The sequence below is a fragment of the Salmo salar genome, chromosome 04, assembly GCF_965601325.2.
Source record: "Salmo salar chromosome 04, fSalSal1, whole genome shotgun sequence".
NCBI lineage: Eukaryota > Metazoa > Chordata > Actinopteri > Salmoniformes > Salmonidae > Salmo > Salmo salar.
Window position 1 is genome coordinate 67252818 of NC_138294.1, and position 27224 is coordinate 67280041.

Sequence of the window (27224 nt, forward strand, 5' to 3'; positions counted from 1 at the left end):
ACAAGTTAGCTAGTATTGGAAGCATGATGTTAGCAAGCTAACGTTAGCTAACTAGCTAGGGTAGTAGTCCAATGCAGGTTTTTGAAAACACTGACTTTTATTTTCAGGTTGTCAGGCTTCCTGTAATGGCTGGAACAACCTTTTGTGATGTGCCTGAGCTTTACAACATTCTTAATCAGTACACTCGCCTGTCCAGACTACCAGAATTCAACTACCTCTGTTTGATTGGTAAGAGGCCAGTGGGGTCTGACTGTCATATTGGTTCAACACGATTTAAACAAATCCATTGTGTTGATAAACACAACTTATTTCTAAGATTCAATCTAACAATACGATAAAAGTTGCCTTTTATAAAAAGTGGACAAATGGTTGTGCCGTTTCCTCAGATACTCGTGCTAAAGGACAGTACAATGCCAGCCATATCATCACTGCCAGAAATACAAAATAGGTATGAGTGTCAAATCAGTCATTAACACAGTACCAAATAGCTCATCCCACCTTAGGTTCAAAATACTCTGCTTCAATTATTTTGCCATTTTGAAATATAAGTTGCAATGTTCAATGGGGGCGGCATTGAACATTGGTTAGAGCATTGGGCCAGTAACCGAAAGGTCCCTGGATCGAATCCATGAGCTGACAAGGTAAAAATCTGTCATTCTGCCACTGATCAAGGCAGTTAACCCACTGTTCCCCAGTAGGCCATCATTGTAAATAAGAATTTGTTCTTAACTGACTTACTTGCCTAGTTAAATAAAGGTTCAATTTAATAAAATAAAAAATATTTGAGATGTCATCTACAGGACTCTAAAGGCAAATTCATTATGCCTGAGAGTATGAGGAATATTGTGGTTGATGAATGAAAAATAATACTTTTTAATGTGTTTGACTAGTTTCAATGAAGCTCTGTGTGAGGCGGAAGTAAATTAATCTCAACTGTTTTTAATTGAATTGACAGCTTTGACAGATTGTCAATTTTATTTTTCCTTTCTTTAACTAGGCAAGTCAGTTAAGAACAAATTCTTATTTTCAATGACGGCCTAGGAACAGTGGGTTAACTGCCTTGTTCAGGGGCAGAACAACAGATTTTTACCTCATCAGCTCGGGGATTTGATCTTGCAATCTTTCGGGTTACTAGTCCAACGATCTAACTACTAGGCTAACTGCCACCCCAATGATTGACAATGATATTAAATCCATGATATCCCATCAGGGAGATAGTTGTGTGTGGGTGGGTGGGTGAGGCTATGGAATGCGCTGAGGCCCTGACAAAATCAAACCGCTATCCTGTCCAGATTCTGAAAGGAGGCTATCAGAGGTTCTCAGCTTTGAATCCTTTCTTTAGAACACAGAACATCCTTCACACAATAAAGGTAACACTTCCATTGCTCCAAACATTTGCTTCATATTGCGAGAATCTGTTGAGAAATTGCTAAACATACTCAGGTGATAAGTCTCTCAAAGTGGTGATTTGCATAGATTGTTCTGCTGTCTGTTTCATTCATGTGAATGTAGGAATTGGAGAGCTTGAGGCCTTATACAGTAGAGCTCTTGCCAGGTCAACTCTACTTAGGCGATTACAAGCAGGCTATCAATCCCCACGTCCTAAAAGACCTAAAACTGAGCGCACTTGTTAATGTCTCTGAAGACACTAGTCACGTGTGTGAGGACTCGTATTTACATGTCAAAGGAGCATGTCCTAAATAGTTGTTTCAATAAAATGTTTTTCTTTGAAATTAGGTTGGAAAAAGGAAACCACACCATCCTTCACATTAATGTGGCAGATTCAGTGGATGCTGATCTGTACTCCAGTTTTGAGAGAATATGTGTTTTCATTGGTAGGCTGCATGTATTTTCTTCCACTTTTTATACTGAACAAAAATATAAACGCAACATGCAACAATTTTTTTGCTGAGTTACAGTTCATATAAGGAAATCAGTCAATTTAAGTAAATTCATTAGGCCCTGATCTATGGATTTCACATGACTGGGCAGGGGCGCAGCCATGAGTGGGCCTGGGTGGGCATAGGCCCACCCACTTGGGAGCCAGGCCCACCCACTGGAGAGCCAGGCCCAGCCAATTAGAATGAGTTTTTCTTAAGGGCTTTATTACATACAGAAATACTCCTCAGTTTCATCAGCTGTCCCGGTGGCTGGTCCCAGAGGATCCTGCAGGTGAAGAAGCCGGATGTGGAGCTCCAGGGCTGGTGTGGTTACACATGGTCTGTGGTATGAGGCTGGTTGGACGTACTGCCAAATTCTCTAAAACAACGTTGGAGGCGGTTTACGGTAGATCATTTAATGTTAATTTATCTGGCAACAGCTCTGGTGGACATTCCTGCAGTCAGCATGCCAATTGCATGCTCCCTCAAAACTTGAGACATTTGTGGCACATTTTAGAGTGGCCTTTTGTCCCCAGCACAAGGTGCACCTGTGTAATGGTCATGCTGTTTAATCAGCTTCTTAATATGCCACACCTGTCAGGTGGATGGATTATCTTGGCAAAGGAGAAATGCTCACTAGCAGTGACGTAAACAAATTTGTGCACAACATTTGAGAGAAATAAGCTTTTTGTATGTTTGGAAAATTTCAAAGATCTTTTATTTCAGTTCATGAAACTTGCAAATGTTCCCCATTGTAACGCTTGATGTAGTGGGTGTGGAGTCAGGTGCAGGAAACAAGAGCGTTTGCTATAGTGCTTTAATAAATGCACCATCAAAGAGAGTATACACACAAAATTACAACAGGGTGTAATCAAAATACAATGACCCAAAACACGTTCCACTTACACAATACACAGTGCAAGAACGAAATAAGCCCGCACACAGAACAGGTGGGGAAACGGGCTTAAATACCCAACGAATCACTAATGGAACACAGGTGATACAAATAAAGACAAAACCAACAGAAAAGGAAAAAGGGATCGGTGGCAGCTAGTCGGCTGGTGACGACGACCGCCGAGCGCCACCCGAACAGGGAGAGGAGTCACCCTCGGCAGGTGTCGTGACAGTACCCCCCCCTGACACGCGGCTCCCGCAGCGCGCCGACACCGGCCTCGGGGACGACCCGGAGGGCGAGGCGCAGGGCGATCCGGGTGGAGGCGATGGAAATCCCTCAACAGTGCTGGATCCAGTATGTCCCCCACCGGCACCCAGCACCTCTCCTCCGGACCGTACCCCTCCCAGTCCACGAGGTACTGCAGGCCCCTCACCCGGCGTCTTGAGTCCAGAATGGCACGTACTGTATACGCCGGGGACCCCTCGATGTCCCTCACCGTCTTGTAAGGGACCAGCTACCACCGGCCTGAGGAGAGACACATGAAACGAGGGGTTAATACGATAATAAGAAGGGAGTTGTAATCTGTAACACACCTCGTTTATCCTCCTCAGGACTTTGAAGGGCCCTACACGCTGCGGACCCAGCTTCCGGCAGGGCAGGCGAACGGGCAGGTTTCGGGTCGAGAGCCAGACCCTGTCCCCTGGTTGGAATACGGGGGCCTCACTGCGGTGGCGGTCAGTGCTCCTCTTCTGTCGTCCCCCTGCTTGTTTAAGGGCCTCCTGGACAGCCCCCCCAGGTCTCCTTGGAGCGCTGCACCCAATCCTCCACCGCAGGAGCCTCGGTCTGGCTCTGATGCCACGGTGCCAGGACCGGCTGGTAGCCTAACACACACTGAAATGGTGACATGTTAGTGGAGGAGTGGCGGAGTGGCGGAGTGAGTTTTGGGCCAGTTCGGCCCAAGGTATGTACCTGGACCACTCCCCTGGCCGGTCCTGGCAGTACGACCTCAGAAACCTACCCACCTCCTGGTTCACTCTCTCCACCTGCCCATTGCTCTCGGGGTGATAACCGGAGGTCAAGCTGACCGAGGCCCCCAGGCGCTCCATAAATGCCCTCCATACACGGGACGTGAACTGGGGACCCCGATCAGAAACGATGTCCTCCGGCACCCCGTAGTGCCGGAAGACATGGGTGAATAGAGCTTCCGCAGTCTGTAGGGCCGTAGGGAGACCGGGCAACGGGAAGAGACGGCAGGACTTAGAGAACCGATCCACAACTACCAGGACCGTGGTATTCCCCTGAGACGGGGGAAGATCGGTGAGAAAGTCCACCGACAGGTGAGACCACGGCCTCTGTGGAACGGGGAGGGGTTGTAACTTCCCTCTAGGAAGGTGCCTAGGAGCCTTACTCTGGGCGCACACCGAACAGGAAGAGACATAAAACCTCACGTCCTTAGCCAAGGTGGGGCACCAGTACTTCCCCCTAAAGCCTAGCACTGTCCTCACCACCCCAGGATGACCCGACGAGGGTAACGTATGAGCCCATCGAATCAATTGATCACGGACACCAAGCGGAACGTACTTACGGCCTGCTGGACAGTTAGAAGGCGCAGGCTCTAACTGTAGCGCCCGCTCGATGTCCGCGTCCACCTCCCATACCACCGGTGCGACCAGCTTAGAGGCTGGAAGGATGGGAGTAGGATCGATGGGCCGATCCTCAGTGTCATAAAGACGGGACAGCGCGTCGGCCTTAGTGTTCATGGAAACTGGTCTATACGAAATAGTGAACTGGAACCGGGTGAAGAACATGGCCCACCGTGCCTGACGTGGGTTCAGTCTCCTAGCTGCCCGGATATACTCCAGGTTCCGGTGGTCAGTCCAGATGAGAAAAGGGTGTCTAGCCCCCTCAAGCCAGTGTCTCCACACGGTCAGAGCACTGACCACAGCCAACAGCTCCCGGTCCCCCACATCATAGTTGCGCTCCGCCGGACTGAGCTTCCTAGAAAAGAAAGCACAGGGGCGGAGTTTTGGTGGCGTACCCGAGCGCTGAGATAGCACGGCACCCACCCCAGCCTCGGACGCGTCCACCTCCACTATGAATGGTAAGGAGGGGTCCGGGTGCGCCAACACAGGCGCATCAGTGAACAGTGCCTTCAACTGGGTGAAAGCTCTGTCCGCCTCTGTCAACCATCGCAAACGCACCGGCCCCCCCTTCAGCAGTGAGGTAATGGGAGCCGCCACTTGGCCAAAACCCCGGATAAACCTCCGGTAGTAATTGGCAAAACCCAAAAACCGCTGCACTTCCTTCACCGTGGCTGGAGTCGGCCAATTACGAACGGCCTTAACGTGGTCACACTCCATCGCCAACCCCGAGGTGGAAATGCGATAACCCAGGAAGGAGACGGCTCGTTTGGAGAACTCACACTTCTCAGCCTTGACGTATAGGTCATGCTCCAGCAATCTCCCAAGCACCCTGCGCACCAGGGACACATGCTCGGCGCGGGTGGCGGAGTAAATCAGGATATCGTTGATATACGCTATCACGCCCTGCCCATGCAGGTTCCTGAGAATCTCGTCCACAAAGGATTGAAAGACGGCTGGAGCATTCTTCAACCCATACGGCATGACGAGGTACTCATAGTGGCCCGATGTGGTTACGCGCTCCTGAGATCCAGTTTCGTGAAAAAACGCGCTCCGTGAAATGATTCCACCGCCGTAGCGATGAGAGGTAGTGGGTAACTGAACCCCACTGTAATGGAATTGAGACCTCTATAATCAATGCACGGACGCAGACCTCCCCCCTTTTTCTTCACGAAAAATAAACTCGAGGAGACGGGTGAGATGGAGGGCTGAATGAACCCCTGTCTCAGAGATTCCGTGACATATGTCTCCATAGCCAACGTCTCCTCCTGGGACAATGGGTACACGTGACTCTTGGGAAGTGCAGCGTTAACCTGGAGGTTTATCGCACAATCCCCCTGTCGATGAGGTGGTAATTTAGAGCCAAATCGGCATACTCAGGGGGAATGCGCACAGTGGAAACCTGGTCTGGACTCTCCACCGACGTGGCACTGATGGAAACTCCCAGACCTGAACACTCCTCTGACCACCCCTGGAGAACCCCCTGTTTCCACAAAATCTTGGGATTGTGACTGGCCAGCCAAGGCACCCCCAGCTCCACTGGAAAAGCAGGTGAATCGATAAGGAAGAAACTAATTCGCTCCTTATGATTCCTCTGCGTTACCATGTCCAGTGGCACCGTGGTCTCCCTGACCAGCCCTGACCCTAATGGCCGGCTATCTAAGGAGTGCACGGGGAAGGGGGAATCTAACGGGCACTAGTGGAACTCCCAGCTTGAGGGCGAGTCCGCGATCCATAAAGTTCCCCGCTGCGCCTGAATCGACTAGCGCCTTATGCTGGGAACAGGGGAAAAAAAATCAAGATTTTTTTTTTAAACAAACATATGACCAACAGAGGGTTCTGGGTGAGTTTGGTGCTGACTCACCTGGGGTGAACGAGGAGTGTTCTGCCTGCCCTCTCGACTCTCAGAGGGACCCCCCCCAGCACCGGTCGACCGTGTGTCCTCGGTGACCACAATTGGTGCAGGAGGAGCGCCCTCCTCCGGTCCCCTTAGATGCGACCCCTCCTAGCTCCATGGGAATGGGCGCGGGAGGGCTAGGAGGTGGAACTGACAGGACCCTTTCTGAACGCCTGCGGGCAGCCAGCAGATTGTCCAGTCGGATTGACATGTCAATCAGTTCATCCAGGGAGAGTGTAGTGTCCCGACACGCTAGCTCCCTGCGGACGTCCTCCCGGAGGCTGCACCGGTAATGATCTATTAGGGCCCTGTCGTTCCACCCGGCCCCCGCAGCCAAGGTCCGGAACTCCAGAGCGAAGTTTTGCACGCTCCTCGTCTCCTGCCTGAGATGAAACAGTCGCTTACCCGCCGCCCGGCCTTCTGGAGGGTGATCGAATACGGCCCGGAAACGGCGGGTGAACTCAGGGTAGTTCTCTCTCGCTGAGTTGTTCCAGACAGCGTTGGCCCATTCCAACGCTCGCCCCGTCAGGCAGGAGACGAGGAGGCTCACACTCTCCTCTCCCGAGGGAGTCGGCCTCACGGTAGCCAGGTATAAGTCAATCTGAAGCAGAAACCCCTGGCACCCCGCTGCTGCTCCATTGTACTCCCTCGGGAGCGCAAGACGTAGTGCGCCAGAACCAGACATGGAGGGAGCGGAGTAGGTGAACTCATCTGGTGAGTCAGAGGCGAAGAGAGGAGACCACTCCTTTCCCATCGGTCCATCCTCTCCATCATTTGGTCCATCGCTGACCCGATTCGATGGAGTACGGTGGTGTGGTGGAGGACCCGTTCCTCCATAGAGGGGAGAGGGGTGACGGCTGCTCCTGCTGACTCCATACTTAAATGGTGCGGGCTTCTGTAAAGCTTGATGTAGTGGGTGTGGAGTCAGGCGCAGGAAACAAGAGCGTTTGCTATAGTGCTTTAATAAATGCACCATCAAAGAGAGTATACACCCAAAATTACAACAGGGTGTAATCAAAAGACAGTGACCCAAAACACGTTCCACTTACACAATACACAGTGCAAGAACGAAATAAGCCCGCACACAGAACAGGTGGGGAAATGGGCTTAAATACCCAACTAATCACTAATGGAACACAGGTGATACAAATAAAGACAAAACCAACAGAAAAGGAAAAAGGGATCGGTGGCAGCTAGTAGGCCGGTGACGACGACCGCCGAGCGCCACCCAAACAGGGAGAGGAGTCACCCTTGGCAGGAGTCGTGACACCCATTTAGGCTCTCGTCTCAACACTGGATCTGCAGATGAGATTTTTTCAAGTCACAGAATAAGCCGCTGTAGTGCTGCAGCCATGGCTTTTCTTTTGCACCACTTGAAATATACATTAGGGGCAAGTTATCTTTATATACTTTCCTGTCTTCTTTGGAATGTGTAATAGAAATAGTGAAGTTCAGGCTGTTCCAGTTTCTGTTTTGGGAATCTGAAGAAATGTTGATTGGCTTAGTAATGATAATACTGTGTGTTTATAGTATCGGAAGGCCCTAAAAATGGTCAAAGACTCCAGCCACCTAAGTCATAAACTGTTCTCTCTGCTACCGCACGGCAATCGGTACAAGAGCGCCAAGTCTGGGACCAAAAGGCTCCTTAACAGCTTCTACCTCCAAGCCATAAGACTTCTGAACAGTTAATCAAATGGCTACCAGGACTATTTGCATCGACCCCCTTATTTTATTCTTATTTTTTGCACTGACTCTCTTTCACAGGCTTGATGTACACTCACAGGACTTTAACCACACACTCAAACATACTACACTGAGCGATTTGATTAGTGTATTGTTAGCTAGCTACATAGTTGTATCTGCTGTCTTTGTATCAAGGATAAAGGTGTAGCTCTGAGGAACTTACAAGGTTAGCTAGCCAGCTGTATTCGTTCGTTCGCGCCGTTTTCGAAACGGCGTCAACACCATAACACCACAGCCACTGCTAGCTAGCCAACTTTACCAATTAGCAGTACTGTAGAAACTATATACATTACAACGGAACTAGTGTAATGTTAGCTAGCTACATAGTTGTCTTTGTATCAAGATAGAGGCGTAGTACAGAGTAACTATCGAGGTTAGCTAGCTAGCTACATTTTCTAACATAGTCTACAACGCGCCCACTGCTAGCTAGCTAACCCTACCAGCTAGCTGTATCATTTTTAGTCAATAAGATTTTTGCAACGTAAGCTTAACTTTCTGAACATTCGAGATGTGTAGGCCACTTGTGTAGCTAGCAGGACTGACTTTGTGTTAGCTAGCCAACGTTTAATTACTTCTGCGTTATGAAATAGACACGGACACAAATGATCCATTGGTAGCTTGTTGTTACCAAGTATTGGTGCTAACCGTGTGTTTATAGGATGCTAGCATGCTTGTTAGCTAGTTAGCTACGGCGTCATAGGACACGGTGCACTAGGTGGGTTTTCACGGAAGAATACTGTACCAAGTTATCTCGCGGGAATAAACTAAGTTTGAGCCTATTCCTGGAAACATTGAACCACTGTAGTTTACATCAATTTTAATTTCTAGTGGTAGCTAGAAAAGTTATATTTTAGCGTTTTAGTGTTTCAGTGAATTGTTAGTGAGGGAGGCCCTGCTCTCTCGCTTCCCCAGTTGTTTAGTTAATTTTCATGCCAATCTCCTTTGCATTAGCGTAGCCTCTCCTGTAGCCTATCAACTATGTGCTGGTCTATCCCTGTTCTCTCCTCTCTGCACAGGCCATACAAACGCTTCACATCGCGTGGCCGCTGCCACTCTAACCTGGTGGTCCCAGCGAGCACGACCCACGTGGAGTTCCAGGTCTCCGGCAGCCTCTGGAACTGCCGGTCTGCGGCCAACAAGGCAGAGTTCATCTCAGCCTATGCTACCCTCCAGTCCCTCGACTTCTTGGCGCTGACGGAAACATGGATTACCACAGAAAACACTGCTACTCCTACTGCTCTCTCCTCGTCTGACCACGTGTTCTCGCACACCCCGAGAGCATCTGGTCAGCGGGGTGGTGGCACTGGAATCCTCATCTCTCCCAAGTGGACATTCTCTCTTTCTCCCCTGACCCATCTGTCTATCTCCTCATTTGAATTCCATGCTGTCACAATCACTAGCCCATTCAAGCTTAACATCCTTACCATTTATCGCCCTCCAGGTTCCCTTGGCGAGTTCATCAATGAGCTTGATGCCTTGATAAGTTCCTTTCCTGAGGATGGCTCACCCCTCACAGTTCTGGGTGACTTTAACCTTCCTACGTCTACCTTTGACTCATTTCTCTCTGCCTCCTTTCCACTCCTCTACTCTTTTGACCTCACCCTCTCACCGTCCCCCCCTACTCACAAGGCAGGCAATACGCTTGACCTCATCTTCACTAGATGCTGCTCTTCTACTAATCCTCGTTTGTTAAGTCAAACGACACCGCTGGTCCTGCTCACATTGCCCTACCCTATGCTTTGACCTCTTTCTCCCCTCTCTCTCCAGATGAAATATTGCGTCTTGTGACGGCCGGCCGCCCAACAACCTGCCCGCTTGACCCTATCCCCTCCTCTCTTCTCCAGACCATTTCCGGAGACCTTCTCCCTTACCTCACCTCGCTCATCAACTCATCCTTGACCGCTGGCTACATCCCTTCCATCTTCAAGAGAGCAAGAGTTGCACCCCTTCTCAAAAAACCTACACTCGATCCCTCCGATGTCAACAACTACAGACCAGTATCCCTTCTTTCTTTTCTCTCCAAAACTCTTGAACGTGCCGTCCTTGGCCAGCTCTCCTGCTATCTCTCTCAGAATGACCTTCTCGATCCAAATCAGTCAGGTTTCAAGGCTGATCATTCAACTGAGACTGTGTCTTCCCTGTGTCACGGAGGCTCTCCGCACTGCTAAAGCTAACTCTCTCTCCTCTGCTCTCATCCTTCTAGACCTATCTGCTGCCTTTGATACTGTGAACCATTAGATCCTCCTCTCCACCCTCTCCGAGATGGGTATCTCCGGCGCGGCTCACTCTTGGATTGTGTCCTACCTGACAGGTCGTTCCTACCAGGTGGCGTGGCGAGAATCCGTCTCCGCACCACGTGCTCTCACCACTGGTGTCCCCCAGGGCTCAGTTCTAGGCCCTCTCCTATTCTCGCTATACACCAAGTCACTTGGCTCTGTCATATCCTCACATGGTCTCTCCTATCATTGCTACGCAGACGACACACAATTAATCTTCTCCTTTCCGCCTTCTGATAACCAGGTGGCGAATCGCATCTCTGCATGTCTGGCAGACATATCAGTGTGGATGACGGATCACCACCTCAAGCTGAACCGCGGCAAGACGGAGCTGCTCTTCCTCCCGGGGAAGGACTGCCCTTAACATGATCTCGCCATCACGGTGGACAACTCAAATGTGTCCTCCTCCCAGAGTGCTAAGAGCCTCGGCGTGACCCTGGACAACAAACACCCTGTCGTTCTCCGCTAACATCAAGGCGGTGACCCGATCCTGTAGGTTCATGCTATACAACATTCGCAGAGTACGACCCTGCCGTACACAGGAAGCGGCGCAGGTCCTAATCCAGGCACTTGTCATCTCCCGTCTGGATTACTGCAACTCTCTGTTGGCGGGGCTCCCTGCCTGTGCCATTAAACCCCTACAACTCATCCAGAACGCCGCAGCCCGTCTGGTGTTCAACCTTCCCAAGTTCTCTCACGTCACCCCGCTCCTCCGGACACTCCACTGGCTTCCAGTTGAAGCTCGCATCTGCTACAAGACCATTGTGCTTGCCTACGGAGCTGTGAGGGGAACGGCACCTCCGTACCTTCAGGCTCTGATCAGGCCCTACACCCAAACAAGGGCACTGCGTTCATCCACCTCTGGCCTGCTGGCCCCCCTACCTCTGCAGAAGCACAGTTCCTGCTCAGCCCAGTCAAAACTGTTCGCTGCTCTGGCACCCCAATGGTGGAACAAGCTCCCTCACGACGCCAGGACAGCGGAGTCAATCACCACCTTCCGTAGACACCTGAAACCCCACCTCTTTAAGGAATACCTGGGATAGGATATAGTAATCCTTCTACTACCCCCCCCCCCCCCCCCCAAAAAAAAAAAGATATGGATGTACTATTGTAAAGTGGTTGTTCCACTGGATATCATAAGGTGAATGCACCAATTTGTAAGTCGCTCTGGATAAGAGCGTCTGCTAAATGACGTAAATGTAAATGCATTACTTGTCAGGCCATAGGCTTGCTGATCATCAGTTCATTGTAAGATATTCACTTTCCATATGTAATGCAATATTATTATTTCTGAAGACCCAGGCATTAGTGCAGCTAAAACAACTTATACACATTTATACATTTGTCCTGCTGATATTCTGGAATCATAGGTCCTGAGAATTTCATAGGAATGCTGAATGACAACTTGTCAGGATTATATAATCAATGTAATGATAAGGTCCAGTGGCACACCCTGTGGTGTAAAATACTTAAGTAAAAATACTTTAAAGTACTACTAAAGTCATTTTTGGGGATATCTGTACTTTACGTTACTATTTATATATTTACAACTTTTACTTTACTACATTCCTAAAGGAAATAATGTACTTTTTACTCCATACATTTTCCCTGACACCCAAAAGTACTCCTTACATTTTGAATGCTTAGCAGGACAGGAAAATTGTCAAATTTACGCACTTATCAAGAGAACATTCCTGGTCATCCCTACTGCCTCTGATCTGGCGGACTCACTAAACACAAATGCTTCTTTTGTAAATTATGTTTGAGTGTTGGAGTGTGGCCCTGGCAATCATTCATTAAAAAAACGAGACAATCGTGTCGGGTGGTTTGCTTAATATAAGGAATTTGAATATTTATACTTTTACTTTAGATACTTAAGTATATTTTAGCAATTACATTTACTTTCGTATATTTAAAACCGAATACTTTGACTTTTACTCAAGTAGTATTTTACTGGGTGAATTTCACTTTTACTTGAGTCCTTTTATATGTGTCTTACTTTTACTTGAGTTTGACAATTGGGTACTTTTTCCGCCACTGAGGACACCATGATCTTGCGCAAAAAATACCGTAATAACAGTTACCCTAGCAGCTGTTCTATTGTTCGAAAGCGTTCATTGGCTCACGCGTGGGCGGTGAAAACTTCAAGAAATGAATCGGGACACCTCATTGGATAAACAGAGTTGGATGAGGTGTCCTCGAAGTGATAGGACTTACAACTGTTGCACAGCTGACATTTCTTGTGTTCTTGCCTTTGCCCACATAGGAATACAATGTTATTCAACCAAACTAGTTTGGCTGATTGCTTACAGGAGTGGGAGGGTCTGGAAAAGGACTTTCAACGGGTCCAGGTAAGGGGCATGTTTTAGAAAAGTATATTTCTTACAAACTTGCTGACTTCAAGTTAGCAGTTCGCCAATTCGCTACAGCCAGTCGCCCATAAACGAGTTAATCCGCACAATGTGTGTTTACGACAGCTAGCTAGGTAGGTAACGTTGGCTGCAAATGCTCGCCAATCCAGAAACATGTAACTACTTGTAGGCTAGCTAGCTGTGATTGCACATTTTACAATCCTGAACTGACTAGCGTTAGCGAGTTCCTTGAAATAGTAATCTAACGAAATGTCATGGGAATTATTCATGGCATTGGGTATTCATAAACAAGCTGTCCACACTCAGAACCGTCAACCTAGCTGTCTAGCTAGCACACCCAAGAAAGAATGCAAGAATGAAGGTTCTTCAGTAGGATCATTTTATGGACCACTCCAGACCAAAAACTTGTTGAAAGCTACTGCAGCAGAAATCTGTTTGAAAGCTGTTTTGATCATCTGATTTCATCTTTTAGGATATGTATTGTATTTTATTAAACAAAAACTGGCACACAGGTTCTTTTCACAGGATTACAGCGGTAGTTGGACAGGCATAACAATGTCGTAAACATTTTTTTTTTAAATTGTACCGTGACATATTATTATTAATTTCCCAAAATACATTCAACAATCATACCACAGTACAATACTAAATAGAATACATGTAATATATCATACTTTATACTCTGTGTGGTTCGAGGCCTGAATGCTGATTGGCGGACAGCTTTGGTATATCAGACCGTATACCACGGGTATGACAAAACATTTATTTTTACTGCTCTAATTACGTTGGTAACCAGTTTATAATAGCAATAAGGCACCTCGGGGGTTTGTGGTATATGGCCAATATACCATGGCTAAGGGCTGTGTCCAGGCCCTCCGCGTTGTGTCATGCTTAAGATCAACCCTTTGTTGTGGTATATTGGCCATATACCACACTTCCTTGGGCCTTATTGCTTCAATATATCATATTAAATTCCACTATGATATCAAACACATTCAGTATACAACCTGGTGATATTAGGCTGCTTCCAGAGTAACTGATTTCTACCTACAAAAGATATCACTATCAAATATATTTGGAACTAATTTAATTTTCTTCTACAACTTATCACTGTAAATTGACATGAAAACTCTTGAGAAGTTATAACATTGGAGGACACACAGATCAGTAGCTATCACTTTTCTTCTTTTTTAAAGGCCCAGTGCTGTCAATGTGATTTTCCTCTGTTTTATATATTTCCACTATGAGGTTGGAATAATACTGTGAAATTACAACAATGCTCTTTTAGTGTAAGAGCTGTTCGAAAAGACCGCCTAAAATGTCCGCCTGTTGTGGTGGGATGGAGTTTTGGCCTGCCAGGTGACCTCACCAGGCGGTAAATTAGTTATAGACCAAGAGTTCCAAACCTCTCTGTCAATAAAAGCTAGTTTTCTGTTTTCTCCTCCCTACTCAGATGACTCACAGACAGTCCTACCAAAATTCTTGCTAGAGAAATTGCTCTTTGCTAAGAAGCTATTTTTGTTTTCTTTTTGACCATTTTAATTAAAAACAATCACAGTAAGGTACTTAATTGTTACCCCAAAAGTTGTTGATATTGAGATAAAAACGGCTGCATTGGAAGCCTCACAAGCAAGCAGTACAACTAGACCAACATTTTGAAATTGATTTCCATAATTTCCAAAGTGTGAGACCTAGGCCACATCCGGTTAAGTCTGTACAAATGTCAAGGTAGATTGTGAAACTTAACCTAAACAAAATGAATAGGCTCAGCACAAGCAAGCTTTATGATACAGCTTTATGGTCATACTTAGGTTATGTGCAATGACAATAAGTGTCAGTGAAATATCCCATCATATCTAGTGCAACCACATTGCTGAGTGACTGAGATGATACAGTGTGCTGCAAATGCACCATAGAGATGCAACATTGTTCTTACCATCTCTATTTTCCTCTAGGAGACTCACCGTCTGTATAAACAGAAGCTTGAGGAGGTCTCCAAGCTACAAGACAGCTGTTCCAATGCCATAGCACGACAGAGGAAGAAATTAAAAGAGCTCACAGTGTCGCTGGAAGAGTGAGTATCAAGCACAGTTGATGTAATAGGACACATGGAACCTCACATTTTTCAATGTTATCTAATAATCACAGTGTAATAGACCTCACTGTAGTCATAACTCTCGTTATTCTATTGGTTCGCTTTGTACTTATTACTAAATCATGTTGTCCTTTTCCTCTTTAGATGCAAAGAAACACTGAGCACAGAGGAAATGAATGCAATAGATGGGATCCAGGAATCTATCAAGGACAGACCAAATGTTTTCTTTGAAATGGAGTCTTTCCTGCCAAAGAAGAATGGGTAAAAGAAATATAGGCGTCTTTTGCATAGCAGTAGCTGCTCGCAGGCTACCGTCTCGGTGTTAGGCTATCTACTACAACACGCCTTAAGCACATAGTGTGTAGTCCAAACTGTCAGTGTAAAACAGTTTAGCTTCATACGGGTTGGCTCTCTACTAGACAGAGTGAGTTTGGCTCTCTATTAGAGAAGATTTGTAGACAATTATTCTCTTGATAAAATTCTCTCCCCTTTGCTGTACAGGTTATACCTCAGTCTCGTTCTTGGGAACGTGAATGTAACATTGCTCAACAAACACTCCAAGTAAGAGCTTTTCAGTAATTTAACAAATGTATTGCAATGTAATAATGAAGTCATAACATGACAATGAGAACTCATACTCAAAATGAACTCAAACTGTTTGCCTCTTGGTGAACATAACAGATGCTTTTTCTCTGTTCTCTCGCCAAAAGATTTGCCTACAAAGATGAATATGAGAAATTCAAATTGGTCCTCACTGTCCTACTCCTCGTCTTCTCATTCACATGTCGCTTTATATTTAGTTACAGGTGAGTAACCTCTCATATACCATTTTATTGACAATCCATATCAGGAGTATTATTTAAAATGAGCAACTCATTAAAAACATTCCACTATTGTATGTATTATTAGCTGTAATATATTGTTATTATGCACTAATACCTATAAATTACGTTTGCTCCTGTTGGTCTTTGACTCTGAACTCTGTGAACTTAACTGTGAACTTAACTGTGAACTTAACTGTGAACTTAACTGTGAACTTGGTGAAGTAGTGTTTGTGGTTGTGTCCGTCTTTGTTTGGCAGAGCCTTAGACGCTCTCTTCAACTTCCTGCTGGTGTGGTACTACTGCACACTGACCATTCGGGAGAGTATCCTCATTAGCAATGGCTCCAGGTCAGTAGTCATCCTTCAGGCCATTATCCACTTCATACTGCTGGTGTGTGTTTGCATTCAGCTGAAGACACTGCACCACTGTGTGTTTGCATTCAGCTGAAGACACTGCACCACTGTGTGTTTGCATTCAGCTGAAGTCACTGCACCACTGTGTGTTTGCATTCAGCTGAAGACCCTGCACCACTGTGTGTTTGCATTCAGCTGAAGACACTGCACCACTGTGTGTTTGCATTCAGCTGAAGACCCTGCACCACTGTGTGTTTGCGCTACAACAGTGGTCCAATGAAACAGCACCTTGTCTGTGTCAGCCTCATTACATGGAGGCATGTTGATGCTGCTTTGTCCCCCCAGCATATGCCATCTCTTGTGTAAAACACAAGGATACTTTGTCTGCACTATAGATTAACTTCTATACGATACTATTTTTCTTTGTCGTCTTCCGTATACCTGCACAGTGTGTGATGTAAAAATCCTCACATGCTGTGAGGCTTTTTACATCACACACTGCAGTCCTGAATTGATACTAACTACTGTACTTTGATGTACAATAATGTATAATACACTTCGATTTATATATCATATGTACTGTCCATCCTAGCTATTTATTCGCTGTGGCCTGTACATAGATCTTGGTGTGACTTGTTTGTTTGTTCCTTCAGGATCAAGGGTTGGTGGGTGTTTCATCACTATGTGTTCTGCTTCCTGTCTGGAGTGATGCTGACTTGGTAAGTGCTCCCCAATGTTCTACATCTGCAATATGATATCACTCTAACTATGGCTGGGCGTGTGATCAAATTAAGCACGAGGGAGACACTGAACACTGCAGCCCCAGAGGCCTGGAGTTTTAGTAAGTTACCATGTTACCATTTTTATTACCATATTTATGAGTGCACAAGACAAGAAGAACAGATTAGGTAGCTTGTTGACCTTTAACCCAAATGCATTTTTTTTTTACCTCTGATTGGCTAGAATGGAATTTGCACCATAGTACTTATCTAACTGCCCTGTCCGTCCTACAGGCCGGAAGGCATACTCTACCAGATGTTCAGGAATCAGTTTCTCACCTACTGCTTGTACCAAAGTAAGACACAACTGTAATATCTTTAAGTGCGAGATAGAATGACTATGGAGTAAATCACATACAGTTGTTTTTAATATGAAGCTATCATTATTGAAAACAAATGGCACTATTCAACTTTTGAATAGGCATTTCAATTCATTCACCTTTGAAATGGGATTGACCTGAAACCTGGGACGAAATAGAACAGCCTCAGTATTAATACAGTACGCTTCTGTTGTTGTGTTGTCTGTGCAAAATAGGTTTTGTCCAGTTTCTCCAGTACTATTACCAGAGTGGCTGTCTGTACAGGCTTCGAGCCCTGGGAGAGAGTCACAACATGGACTTGACAGTTGGTGAGTGAGAAGTCACACATTGTTGTGTGTCATCATGACTACTCACTGATCACGTGTTTAAGAGTAACATGACCAAAATTACAAAAACATATCCTCCTCCATCACTCCTCATTGACCTGATATTATCATCAACACATAGTGTAGTTTGCAGCTGTATCGTACATGTTTACTGGTATTGTATAGTTCATGGTTATTATATGTGCATTCCATATACACTATATATACAAAGTATGTGGACACCCCTTCAAATTAGTTTGACACCCGTTGCTGACAGGTGTATAAAATCGAGCACACAGCCATGCAATCTCCAATAACATTGGCAGTAGAATGGCCTTAATGAAGAGCTCAGTGACTTTCAATGTGGCACCATCGTAGAATACCACCTTTCCAACAAGTCAGTTTGTCAAATTTCTGCCCTGGTAGAGCTTCTCCGGTCAACTGTAAGTGCTGTTATTGTGATGTGGAAACGTCTAGGAGCAACAACAGGTCAGCCGTGAAGTGGTAGGCCACACAAGCTCACAGAACGGGACCGCTGAGTGCTGAAGCGCATAGCGTGTAAATAACGTCTGTTCTCGGTTACAACGCTACTTCCAAACTGCCTCTGGAAGCAACGTCAGCACAAGAACTGTTCATCTGGAGCTTCATGAAATGGGTTTCCATGGCCAAGCAGCCGCACACAAGCCTAAGACCACCATGCACAATGCCAAGCGTCAGCTAGAGTGGTGTAAAGCTCACCGCCATTGGACTCTGGAGCAGTGGAAACGCGTTCTCTGGAGTGTTGAATCACACTTCACCATCTGGCAGCCCGACGGACGAATCTGGGTTTGGCGGATGCCAGGAGAACTCTACCTGCCCCAATGCATAGTGCCAACTGTAAAGTTTGGTGGGGGAGGAATAATGGTACGGGGCTATTAGTTCCAGTGAGGGGAAATCTTAAGACTACAGCATACAATGACAATCTAGATAACTCTGGGCTTCCAACTTTGTGGCAACAGTTTGGTGAAGGCCCTTTCCTGTTTCAGCATGACAATGCCCCCGTGGAAAAAGCGAGGTTCATACAGAAATGGTTTGTCGAGATCAGTGTGGAAGAACTTGACTGGCCTGCACAGAGCCCTGACCTCAACCCCATCTAACACCTTTGGAATGAATTGGAACGCTGACTGCGAGCCAGGCGTAATCGCCCATCATTAGTGCCCTACCTCACTAATCCTCTTGTGTATGATTGGAAGCAATGTTTCAACATCTAGTGGAAAGCCTTCCAAGAAGAGTGTAGGCTGTTAGCAGCAAAGGGGGGACCACCTCCATATTAATGCCCATGATTTGGGAATGAGATGTTCGACGAGCAGGTGTCCACATACTTTGGCCATGTAGTGTATTTAGTGACGTAAACAAACATTCCACCACCTCAGAGGGTTTCCAGTCGTGGATGTGGCGAGGCCTGACCTTCCTTCTGCCCTTCCTGTTCTTTGGTCATGTGAGTATCAGCAGTTTCTGGATATTGTTGTTTCTGCAGTTGTATGTATTGTGTAAGAGGAAGAGTGACACCACTATGTTCTGTGTGTTTGTAGTTCTGGCAGCTTTACAATGGCCTAACACTGTTCAGGATGGCCCAGCTCCCAGAGTGTAAAGAGTGGCAAGTCAGTGCATATTAATATGTGGCAAGCTCCTTTAGTTGTTGTATTGTTTATTTTGTTGACTGTCAAATTTAAAGTGAACATTTGCAACAGTATTCCTAACCTGTCCTCCCTCCCCACCCTACAGGTCTCCATGTGTGGCTGCTCCTACCTTGTGTTGTTCATGGGGAACTTCTCCACCACACTTGGAGTAGTCTACCATAAGTACATCCACAACCAAGACAAGTCCAAGAGCCTATAAGACTTGAAGAGAAAGATAACTAGACATTGTTATGAACACAACGATTTATTCAAAAGAATATGTGCAAAATGTGTTTTGTACTAATATGCTTTTTATGTATATTTTATGCGTTTGTCTTGCAAATGTTTACTTTTTTCTGTTGCACCATTTTATCTAATGTGTTTCGTTTTGAGTAAAAATGTTGAACCACATTGTTCTTTGTTTTTCTGAGAAATGCAGCTTGTCACTTTCAGCATCGTATGATTTAATTGTGTGTGAGATTACCTGAATAGGTTGGAGATATTATAGTGGAAGAGAATTACATGCCTTGCACTGACAGTCACTAAACTGTCTACATGTTCAGCTGTGTCAAAAGAGAGCTCACTGCAATAATAAGCCACTGACTGAGTGTGCTTTGTTCATTAAATGTCTCATCAGGAGACTATGCCATGCGTATTACCACTGATATGTTAGGGATATGTTGACAATTTTACTTTCTTCTTCTTGGCTGATACTATTTTGAAGATGGATAGTGTTCTTCTCGATGGTTTGATAGGATGGTTGATATCAAAGTGAGTTAGATTTAATTCAATTATAGGACCTTTCAGGAACATGGCGTTATCACATTTCACTGTAGCCCAAAGGCCGGCAGATGGCGATATCGAGTCGTTTCATCATACCATCCAAAGGGAATGTGTGCAGCCGGCTATACATTCGTATCCCCTGTGGACTGGTTCGTACATAAAATATTCTTCATTCAGGCTGCAAAGGAGTCTGTTTTCCAACCTTAAATCGATTTCATGGCGAGAAGGCTGAAAAAAACGGAAAATATGCATACTTTCTTTATGAAGCCGTTTGCCACCACCATGCTAGAGTGGCTAATGCTAGTCCCGGATGTTGTTGTGTAACGCGTTCAGCCAATCAGGTTGTATCAGTACATTTTTTCATCTTTTGTCTGATAGTTTCAAAATGACATGTATTGTATTTGTTGCCATGAACTCATTTACAGAACATTATTCACAGTTTTAATAAGAAAGATTAAACATGTATGAAGTGAAATTATGAAGTAAAAATTAGATTAAGAGTAAAATACATGTATTTTTCACCCCAGATGCAGCATGCAATTAATGTAATGATAGTTTTGTTTAGAGGTTTATTAAATTATATGTTCATAAATTTGTGCAATCTGAAAAGTGTAATTAATAGTCAATAAATAATATCAATAAAACAAATTGGATCTTATAAGGGAATTTTATCTGATAATGTATAACGAAATGGAAGGCAGCACACTTCAATCAAACACATTTATTTTCTAAAGCCCTTTTGACATCAGCAAGTGTTTTACAGATATTCAGCCTAAAACCCATAATGAATAGTGTGTATGTTTTAGGAATTCAATGTATGTGGGTGTGATGGTAAGGGGCGTGGCAGTCGGACATAATTCTAGGGCACGCCAGGTAGTCAGCAGCACAGGATAGGCAGCAGGACCAGCTGGATTGGACACAGGCACAGCCAGGGTCTTTGCGACGTCCCTACCCCATTAAAGGTAAGGGTAGGGAAGTCCCAAGGATCCCAGATAGCACTGACCATGAAAAAAACAACTACTGAAACCTTATTGGCTGAACGCATCACATAACATCCAGGACTAGCATTAGCCACTCTAGCATGGTGGTGGAAAATGTTGTTTCATCCCTTACAAAACAAGATTGCCGTTTTGAAACTGCAGTAACTGCAGTCGACAATGGTATTTTAGACGCAGTAATTGCAGAATAACTGCAGTTACACTGCAACATTACTGCAGTAAAAAAACTATTATTTTGGACACAGTATTTGCAGCATAATGCAGTTATACTGCACTCTTAACTGAAGTTATACTGCAGTGTACTGCAGTTATACTGCACTCTGACTGCAATCTTGTTTTGTAAAGGATTTTAAAAAGTATGCATATTTCCCCCGTTTTTTCCCGCCTTCTTGCCAGCCTGAATGGAGAATGTTTTATGTATGAACAGGTCCAAGGGGGATAGGAGTGTATAGCTGGCTGCACACGTTACCTTTGGATGGTAAGTACAAAAACATTTTTTTTAAATAAATGCATGAAATGAATTGAAATGTATGCATTCACTACTGTAAGTCGCTCTGGATAAGAGCGTCTGCTAAATTACTAAAATGTAAATGTAAATGGTAAGATGAAACTACTCATTATTGCCATCTGCAGGCCTTTAGCACCATGTACATAAATGTGAGGCTCATCTGGAGTTACCACAGCCACAAAGTCACAAACCTTGGTCTCAGAGATAAAACCTATTATATTTGACAAAAATCCGTGTTATTCCATTTCGTATACTATGTTACTTTATGTTCAGTTATATTACATTTACTAGAGGTATCATAGTAAAAAATGTGTCTGAGAACCTCAAATAAGTATGATATGTTACAATTGCTATGGAGAGTAGGTTGCTTAAGTCAAATTTTTATTTACATTTATTTTAGTTAACCTTTATTTAACTAGGCAAGTCAGTTAAGAACAAGTTCTTATTTACAATGACGGCCTAACAAAAGGCAAAAGGCCTCTTGCGGAGACGGTGAATTAAAAAAACAAAAAAAACAGGGTGGTTGGCTGGGGTGAGTGGGTGTGTGTATATTAAGCAAAACTCTAGCAACCAAAATGTTTAGCCTGGTCTCTTAAAGCTCCAATATGTAACTTTTTGGGAGACCGGACCAAATTCACATAGAAATATGAGTTATAGATCTGTCGATTACTTGAAAGACGCGGTAGATCTGTTCTATATGCTTTCCATTCTTAAGTTTCGTTTTGCGTCTTTTACTTTTGGTTTTGTAAACCAGCTTCAAACAACTGAAAATATAATATTTTTGGTTATGGAAAATATATTTCACAGTGTTTTAGATGGTAAAATTATTCCCTACACTATACTTGCTTGTTTTGTCAAATAAACGGAAATTAGGCAAACTATTAGAATTTTTGCAACCAGGAAATAATGAAGCGATTTCTGCATAGTGCACCTTTAACAAAAATCCTTGCCACTTAATTTAGTATGATATGTTACTTTATGTTACATTATATTGATTAGACGTAACATAGTAAACGTAAACACAGGACATTCAAATTAGTATGATATTTTAAGTTTGGTAAAGCAAAAATGAATGTCTAGCAACCCAAAGGTTGTGTGTTCTAATCTCATCATGAACAACTTTAGCATTTGAGCTAATTAGCAACTTTGCAACTACACGGAACAAAAATATGAACGCAACTTCTAAAGTGTTGGTCCTATGTTTCATGAGCTGAAATAAAAGATACCAGATATGTTCCATACGCACAAAAAGCATATTTGTCTCACATTTTGTGCACACATTTGTTTACATCCCTGTTAGTGAGCATTTCTCCTTTGCCAAGATAATCCACCCACCTGATAAGCATATCAAGAAGCTGATTAAACAGCATTATCACTACACAGGTGCACCTTGTGCTGAGGAAAATAAAAGGCCACTCTAAAATGTGCAGTTTTGTCACAACACAATGCCACAGATGTCTCAAGTTTTGAGGGAGCGTGCAATTGGCATGCTGACTGCAGGAATGTCCACCAGAGCTGTTGCCAGAGAATTGAAAGTACATTTTTCTACCAACATCGTTTTAGAACATTTGGCAATACGTCCAACCGGCCTCACAACCACAGACCATGTGTAACTACGCCAGCCCAGGACCTCCGCATCCGGCTTCTTCACCTGTGGGATCGTCTGAGACCAGCCACCCAGACAGCTGATGAAACTGTGGGTTTGCACAACCCTGGAAGCTGAAAGCTGAACATGTCCCAGTTCTTCCATGGCCTGCATACTCACCAGACAAGACACCCATTGAGCATGTTTGGGATGCTTTGGATTGATGTGTCCAGGAACTTCACACAGCCATTGAAGAGGAGTGGGACAACATTCCACAGGCTACAATCAACTCTATGCAAAGGAGATGTGTGGTGCTGACTGGTTTTCTGATCCACGACCCTACTTTAAAAAAAAAGTTATCTGTGACCAACAGATGCATATCTGTATTCCCAGTCATGTGAAATCCATAGATTAGGGCCATATAAACTGTTTTGTTAGACTTCAGTGCGGATTTTAACATTATCAATCATAGTCTGTTGCTGGAAAAATGTATGTGTTACGGCGTTACACCCACTGCTATATTGTGGATAAAGAGTTACCTAACAACACAGAGGGTGTAATTTAATGGAACCCTCTCCAACAAAATCCAGGTAGAATCAGGAATTCCCAAGGGTAGCTGTCTAGGCCCCTTAATTTTTTCAAAAACTAAAATCACTAAACCCTAAACCTCAACTAAATCTTGTAAAGAATAATGTGGAAATTGAGCAAGTTGAGGAGACTTAACTGCTTGGAGTAACCCTGGATTGTAAACTGTCATGGTCAAAACATATGGATATAACAGTAGCTAGGATGGGGAGAAGTCTGTCCATAATAAAGCGTTGCTCTGCATTCTTAACAGCACTATCAACAAGGCAGGTCCTACAGGCCCTAGTTTTGTCGCACCTGAACTACAGTTCAGTCATGTGGTCAGGTGCCACAAAGAGGGATTTAGGAAAATTGCAATTGGCTCAGAACAGGGAAGCACAGCTGGCCCTTGGCTGTACGCAGAGAGCTAACATTAATAATATGCATGTCAATCTCTCCTGGCTCAAAGTGGAGGAGAGATTGACTTCATCACTACTTGCATTTGTGAGAGGTATTGACATGTTGAATGCACCGAGCTGTCTGTTTGAACTACTGGCACACAGCTAGGACACCCATGTATACCCCACAAGACATGCCACCAGAAGTCTCTTCACTGTCCCCAAGTCCAGTACAGATTATGGGAGGCGCACAGTACTACATAGAGCCATGACTACATGGAACTCTATTCCACATCAAGTAACTCATGCAGCAGTAAAATTTGATTTGAAAAAATTATAAAAATACACCTTATGGAACAGCGGGGACTGTGAAGCAACACAAACATAGGCACAGACACATGCATACAAACAGACGATAACGTATGCCCTATACACACGTACACATGTGTTTTGTGTTGTAGATATGTGGTAGTAGAGTAGGGAATAGCTAATAGGCATCATCTAAGAGAAGATCATGGGGATCCAAATACAAACTCAGTAAAATCTTTGAAATTGTTGCATGTTGCATTTATATTTTTGTTCAGTATACTTACTACTTTTTATCTACTTTGCAACTACTTAGCATGTTAGCTAACCCTTGCCCTAACTCTAACCCTTTAACCTAACTCCTAATACTAACCTTAACCTAATCTTATCCCCTGACAGTCAGCCCAGGCAGTGGTGGAAAAAATACCAAATTGTCATAGTTGAGTAAAAGTAAAGATACCTTAATAGAAAACTCAAGTAAAAGTGAAAGTCACCCAGTAAAATAAATAAAAAAAGTCTAAAAGCATTTGGTTGTAAAGATACTTAAGTATCGAAAGTAAATGTAATTGGTAAAATGTACTTAAGTATCAAAAGTAAAAGTATAAATCATTTCAAATTCCTTATATTAAGCAAACCAAATGGCATGATTTATTTTATATTTTTATGGATAGCCAGGGGCACACCCAAACACTCAGACATAATTTACAAACAAAGCATTTGTGTTTAATTTTAAAATCAGATTTTACCTAACCTTAACCATAACCACACTGCTAACCTTATGCATACCTAAAAGCTAATTTTGACTTTGTAGCTGGGATGGTAATGATGTAAAAGCGATTAGCCTCGCTGATGTTTTATTGTGCTGGAGCAGCTTGAAGGTAAAAGTAACTATTTTGTTAGAATTCAATTAGTATTTTGTTTTACTTCAACTTTATACTATGTTCAAATATGCTTAAAGGTTATGAATTTGACATCGCCTTACAAGACAATGGAGACAACACGTAGACTGTAACTAGCTGCTTTGAACAGATTACACAAGTGTGCTCCACTGTTTTGTACGGGTTTTTGGGTAACCTAAGCGGTGGAAGACGAAGTCAGACTTTAGGAAGAATTTGTCAGCTCAAACATGTCAAGTATCTTCTTATTAATAAAGTGAACATCATAGCAGCATGTGGCGGCAGCGTAGTCTAGTGGTTAGAGCATTGGACTAGTAACCGAAAGGTTGCAAGATCAAGTCCCCGAGTTGACGAGGTACAAATCTGTCGTTCTGCCCCTGAACAAGGCACTGTTCCTAGGCTGTCATTGAAAATAAGAATTTGTTCTTAACTGACTTGCCTAGTTAAAAAAAAAAAAAAAATCTGTGGTTTAGTTAAATAATAATGTATATTGCAAAACAAATGGGCATCTGCAACACTGGATGAAGTGCATGGAAGTGAGCAAGCAGCCAACCAAGTTTCCAACCAACCACAGATATTTGTGGAAGTGTAGGAAACAATGTATCTTACCAAGTTTGACTTGTGAAACCACACTACAGTAAGTACAATAGTGAAGTGTGCACCAGTGAGTTTTTAATAGTTAACTATTATGGACCTTAATATATACCACATTAAATTGTCATTTTAATTGGTGTAATTGAACAATTGCAATAGTTATGTCATTTTGCCTTTGTTTACATTGAATTGGCCCCAGACAACAAGACTGTATGCTATAATGGGGAAAATGTGATGCAACAGAAATCAATCAAAAATGACAGAATTTATTGGAAGTACCAGGTGTACGTCACTATAGCTTTCAGTTACCTTCTTCATCCATGGCATGCTGCATGTATGGACTGCAATTCAAAAGAACAATGTGTATATTTTGCTCACATTTTCTAAATGGGGATACATGTTGTGGTTCAATTACAGTGGTAAAAAGTATGTGAACCCTTTGGAAATACCTGGATTTCTGCATAAATTGGTCATCAAATTTGATCTTCATCTAGGTCACAACAATAGACAAACACACTCTGCTTAAACTAATAACACACAAACAATTGTACGTTTTCATGTCTTTATTGAACACACCGTGTAAACATTCACAGTGCAGGGTGGGAAAAGTATGTGAACCCTTGGATTTAATAACTGGTTGACCCTCCTTTGGCAGCAATAACCTCAACCAAACGTTTTCTGTAGTTGTGGATCAGACCTGCACAACGGTCAGGAGGAATTTTGGACCATTCCTCTTTACACAACTGCTTCATTTCAGCATTATTCTTGGGATGTCTGGTGTGAACTGCTCTCTTGAGGTCATGCCACAGCATCTCAATTGGGTTGAGGTCAGGACTATGACTGGGCCACTCCAGAAAGCGTATTTTCTTCTGTTGAAGCCATTCTGTTGTTGATTTACTTCTGTGTTTTGGGTCGTTGTCCTGTTGCATCACCCAACTTCTGTTGAGCTTCAATTGGCGGACAGATAGCCTAACATTCTCCTGCAAAATGTCTTGATAAACTTGGGAATTCATTTTTCTGTCGACGATAACAAGCTGTCCAAGCCCTGATGCAGCAAAGCAGCACCAAACCATGATGCTCCCTCCACCATACTTTACAGTTGGGATGAGGTTTTGATGTTGGTGTGATGGGCCTTTTTTTCACAGCACATAGTGTTGTATGTTCCTTCAAAAACAACTCTACTGTAGTTTCATCTGTCCACAGAATATTTTGTCAGTAACGCTGTGGAACATCCAGGTGCACTTTTGCAAACTTCAGATGTGCAGCAATGTTTTTTTTGGACAGCAGTGGCTTCTTCCGTGGTGTCCTCCCATGAACACCATTCTTGTTTAGTATTTTACGTATTGTAGACTCGTCAACAGAGATGTTAGCATGTTCCAGAGATTTCTGTAAGTCTTTAGCTGACACTGTAGGGTTCTTTTTAAAATTCTGCGCTGGGCTCTTGCAGGCATCTTTGCAGGACAGCATCTCCTAGGGAGAGTAGCAACAGTGCTGAACTTTCTCTATTTATAGACAATTTGTCTTACCGTGGACTGATGAACATCAAGGCTTTTAG

General features: G+C 44.0%; 1 protein-coding gene and 1 pseudogene across 3 annotated transcripts; both read left to right on the forward strand.

Moving 5' to 3' along the window:
- The first annotated feature begins 120 nt into the window (after window positions 1-120).
- tmem120aa (transmembrane protein 120Aa) lies at window positions 121-19448 on the forward strand. Of its 3 annotated transcripts, XM_014197081.3 has the most exons (13): window positions 121-228; window positions 12598-12682; window positions 14659-14777; window positions 14943-15059; window positions 15300-15359; window positions 15509-15604; window positions 15880-15969; window positions 16629-16694; window positions 16989-17050; window positions 17290-17382; window positions 18792-18856; window positions 18951-19019; window positions 19144-19448. In XM_014197081.3, exons 2-13 carry the CDS (start codon window positions 12605-12607, stop codon window positions 19255-19257), a joined length of 1029 nt encoding a protein of 342 aa, XP_014052556.2. In that variant the 5' UTR covers window positions 121-228; window positions 12598-12604; the 3' UTR covers window positions 19258-19448. The 3 variants fall into 3 exon arrangements, with proteins under 3 accessions (XP_014052556.2, NP_001134727.1, XP_014052559.1); NM_001141255.1 differs by lacking the exon at window positions 121-228 and having other exon boundaries at window positions 12564-12682; window positions 19144-19447; XM_014197084.2 differs by lacking the exons at window positions 121-228; window positions 12598-12682 and adding an exon at window positions 12792-12816.
- Window positions 126-11397, forward strand: LOC123742476 (serine/threonine/tyrosine-interacting-like protein 1; annotated as a pseudogene).
- Window positions 19449-27224: the final 7776 nt, after the last annotated feature.

Bases quoted from the DNA above. Each gene is read 5' to 3' on its own strand.
- tmem120aa (XM_014197081.3), top strand. From the start codon at position 12,605: ATGTTATTCAACCAAACTAGTTTGGCTGATTGCTTACAGGAGTGGGAG. The intron at 12,683-14,658 runs GTAAGGGGCATG...ATTTTCCTCTAG, and splicing joins AGGACTTTCAACGGGTCCAG to GAGACTCACCGTCTGTATAA. The intron at 19,020-19,143 runs GTCAGTGCATAT...CCCACCCTACAG, and splicing joins CAGAGTGTAAAGAGTGGCAA to GTCTCCATGTGTGGCTGCTC.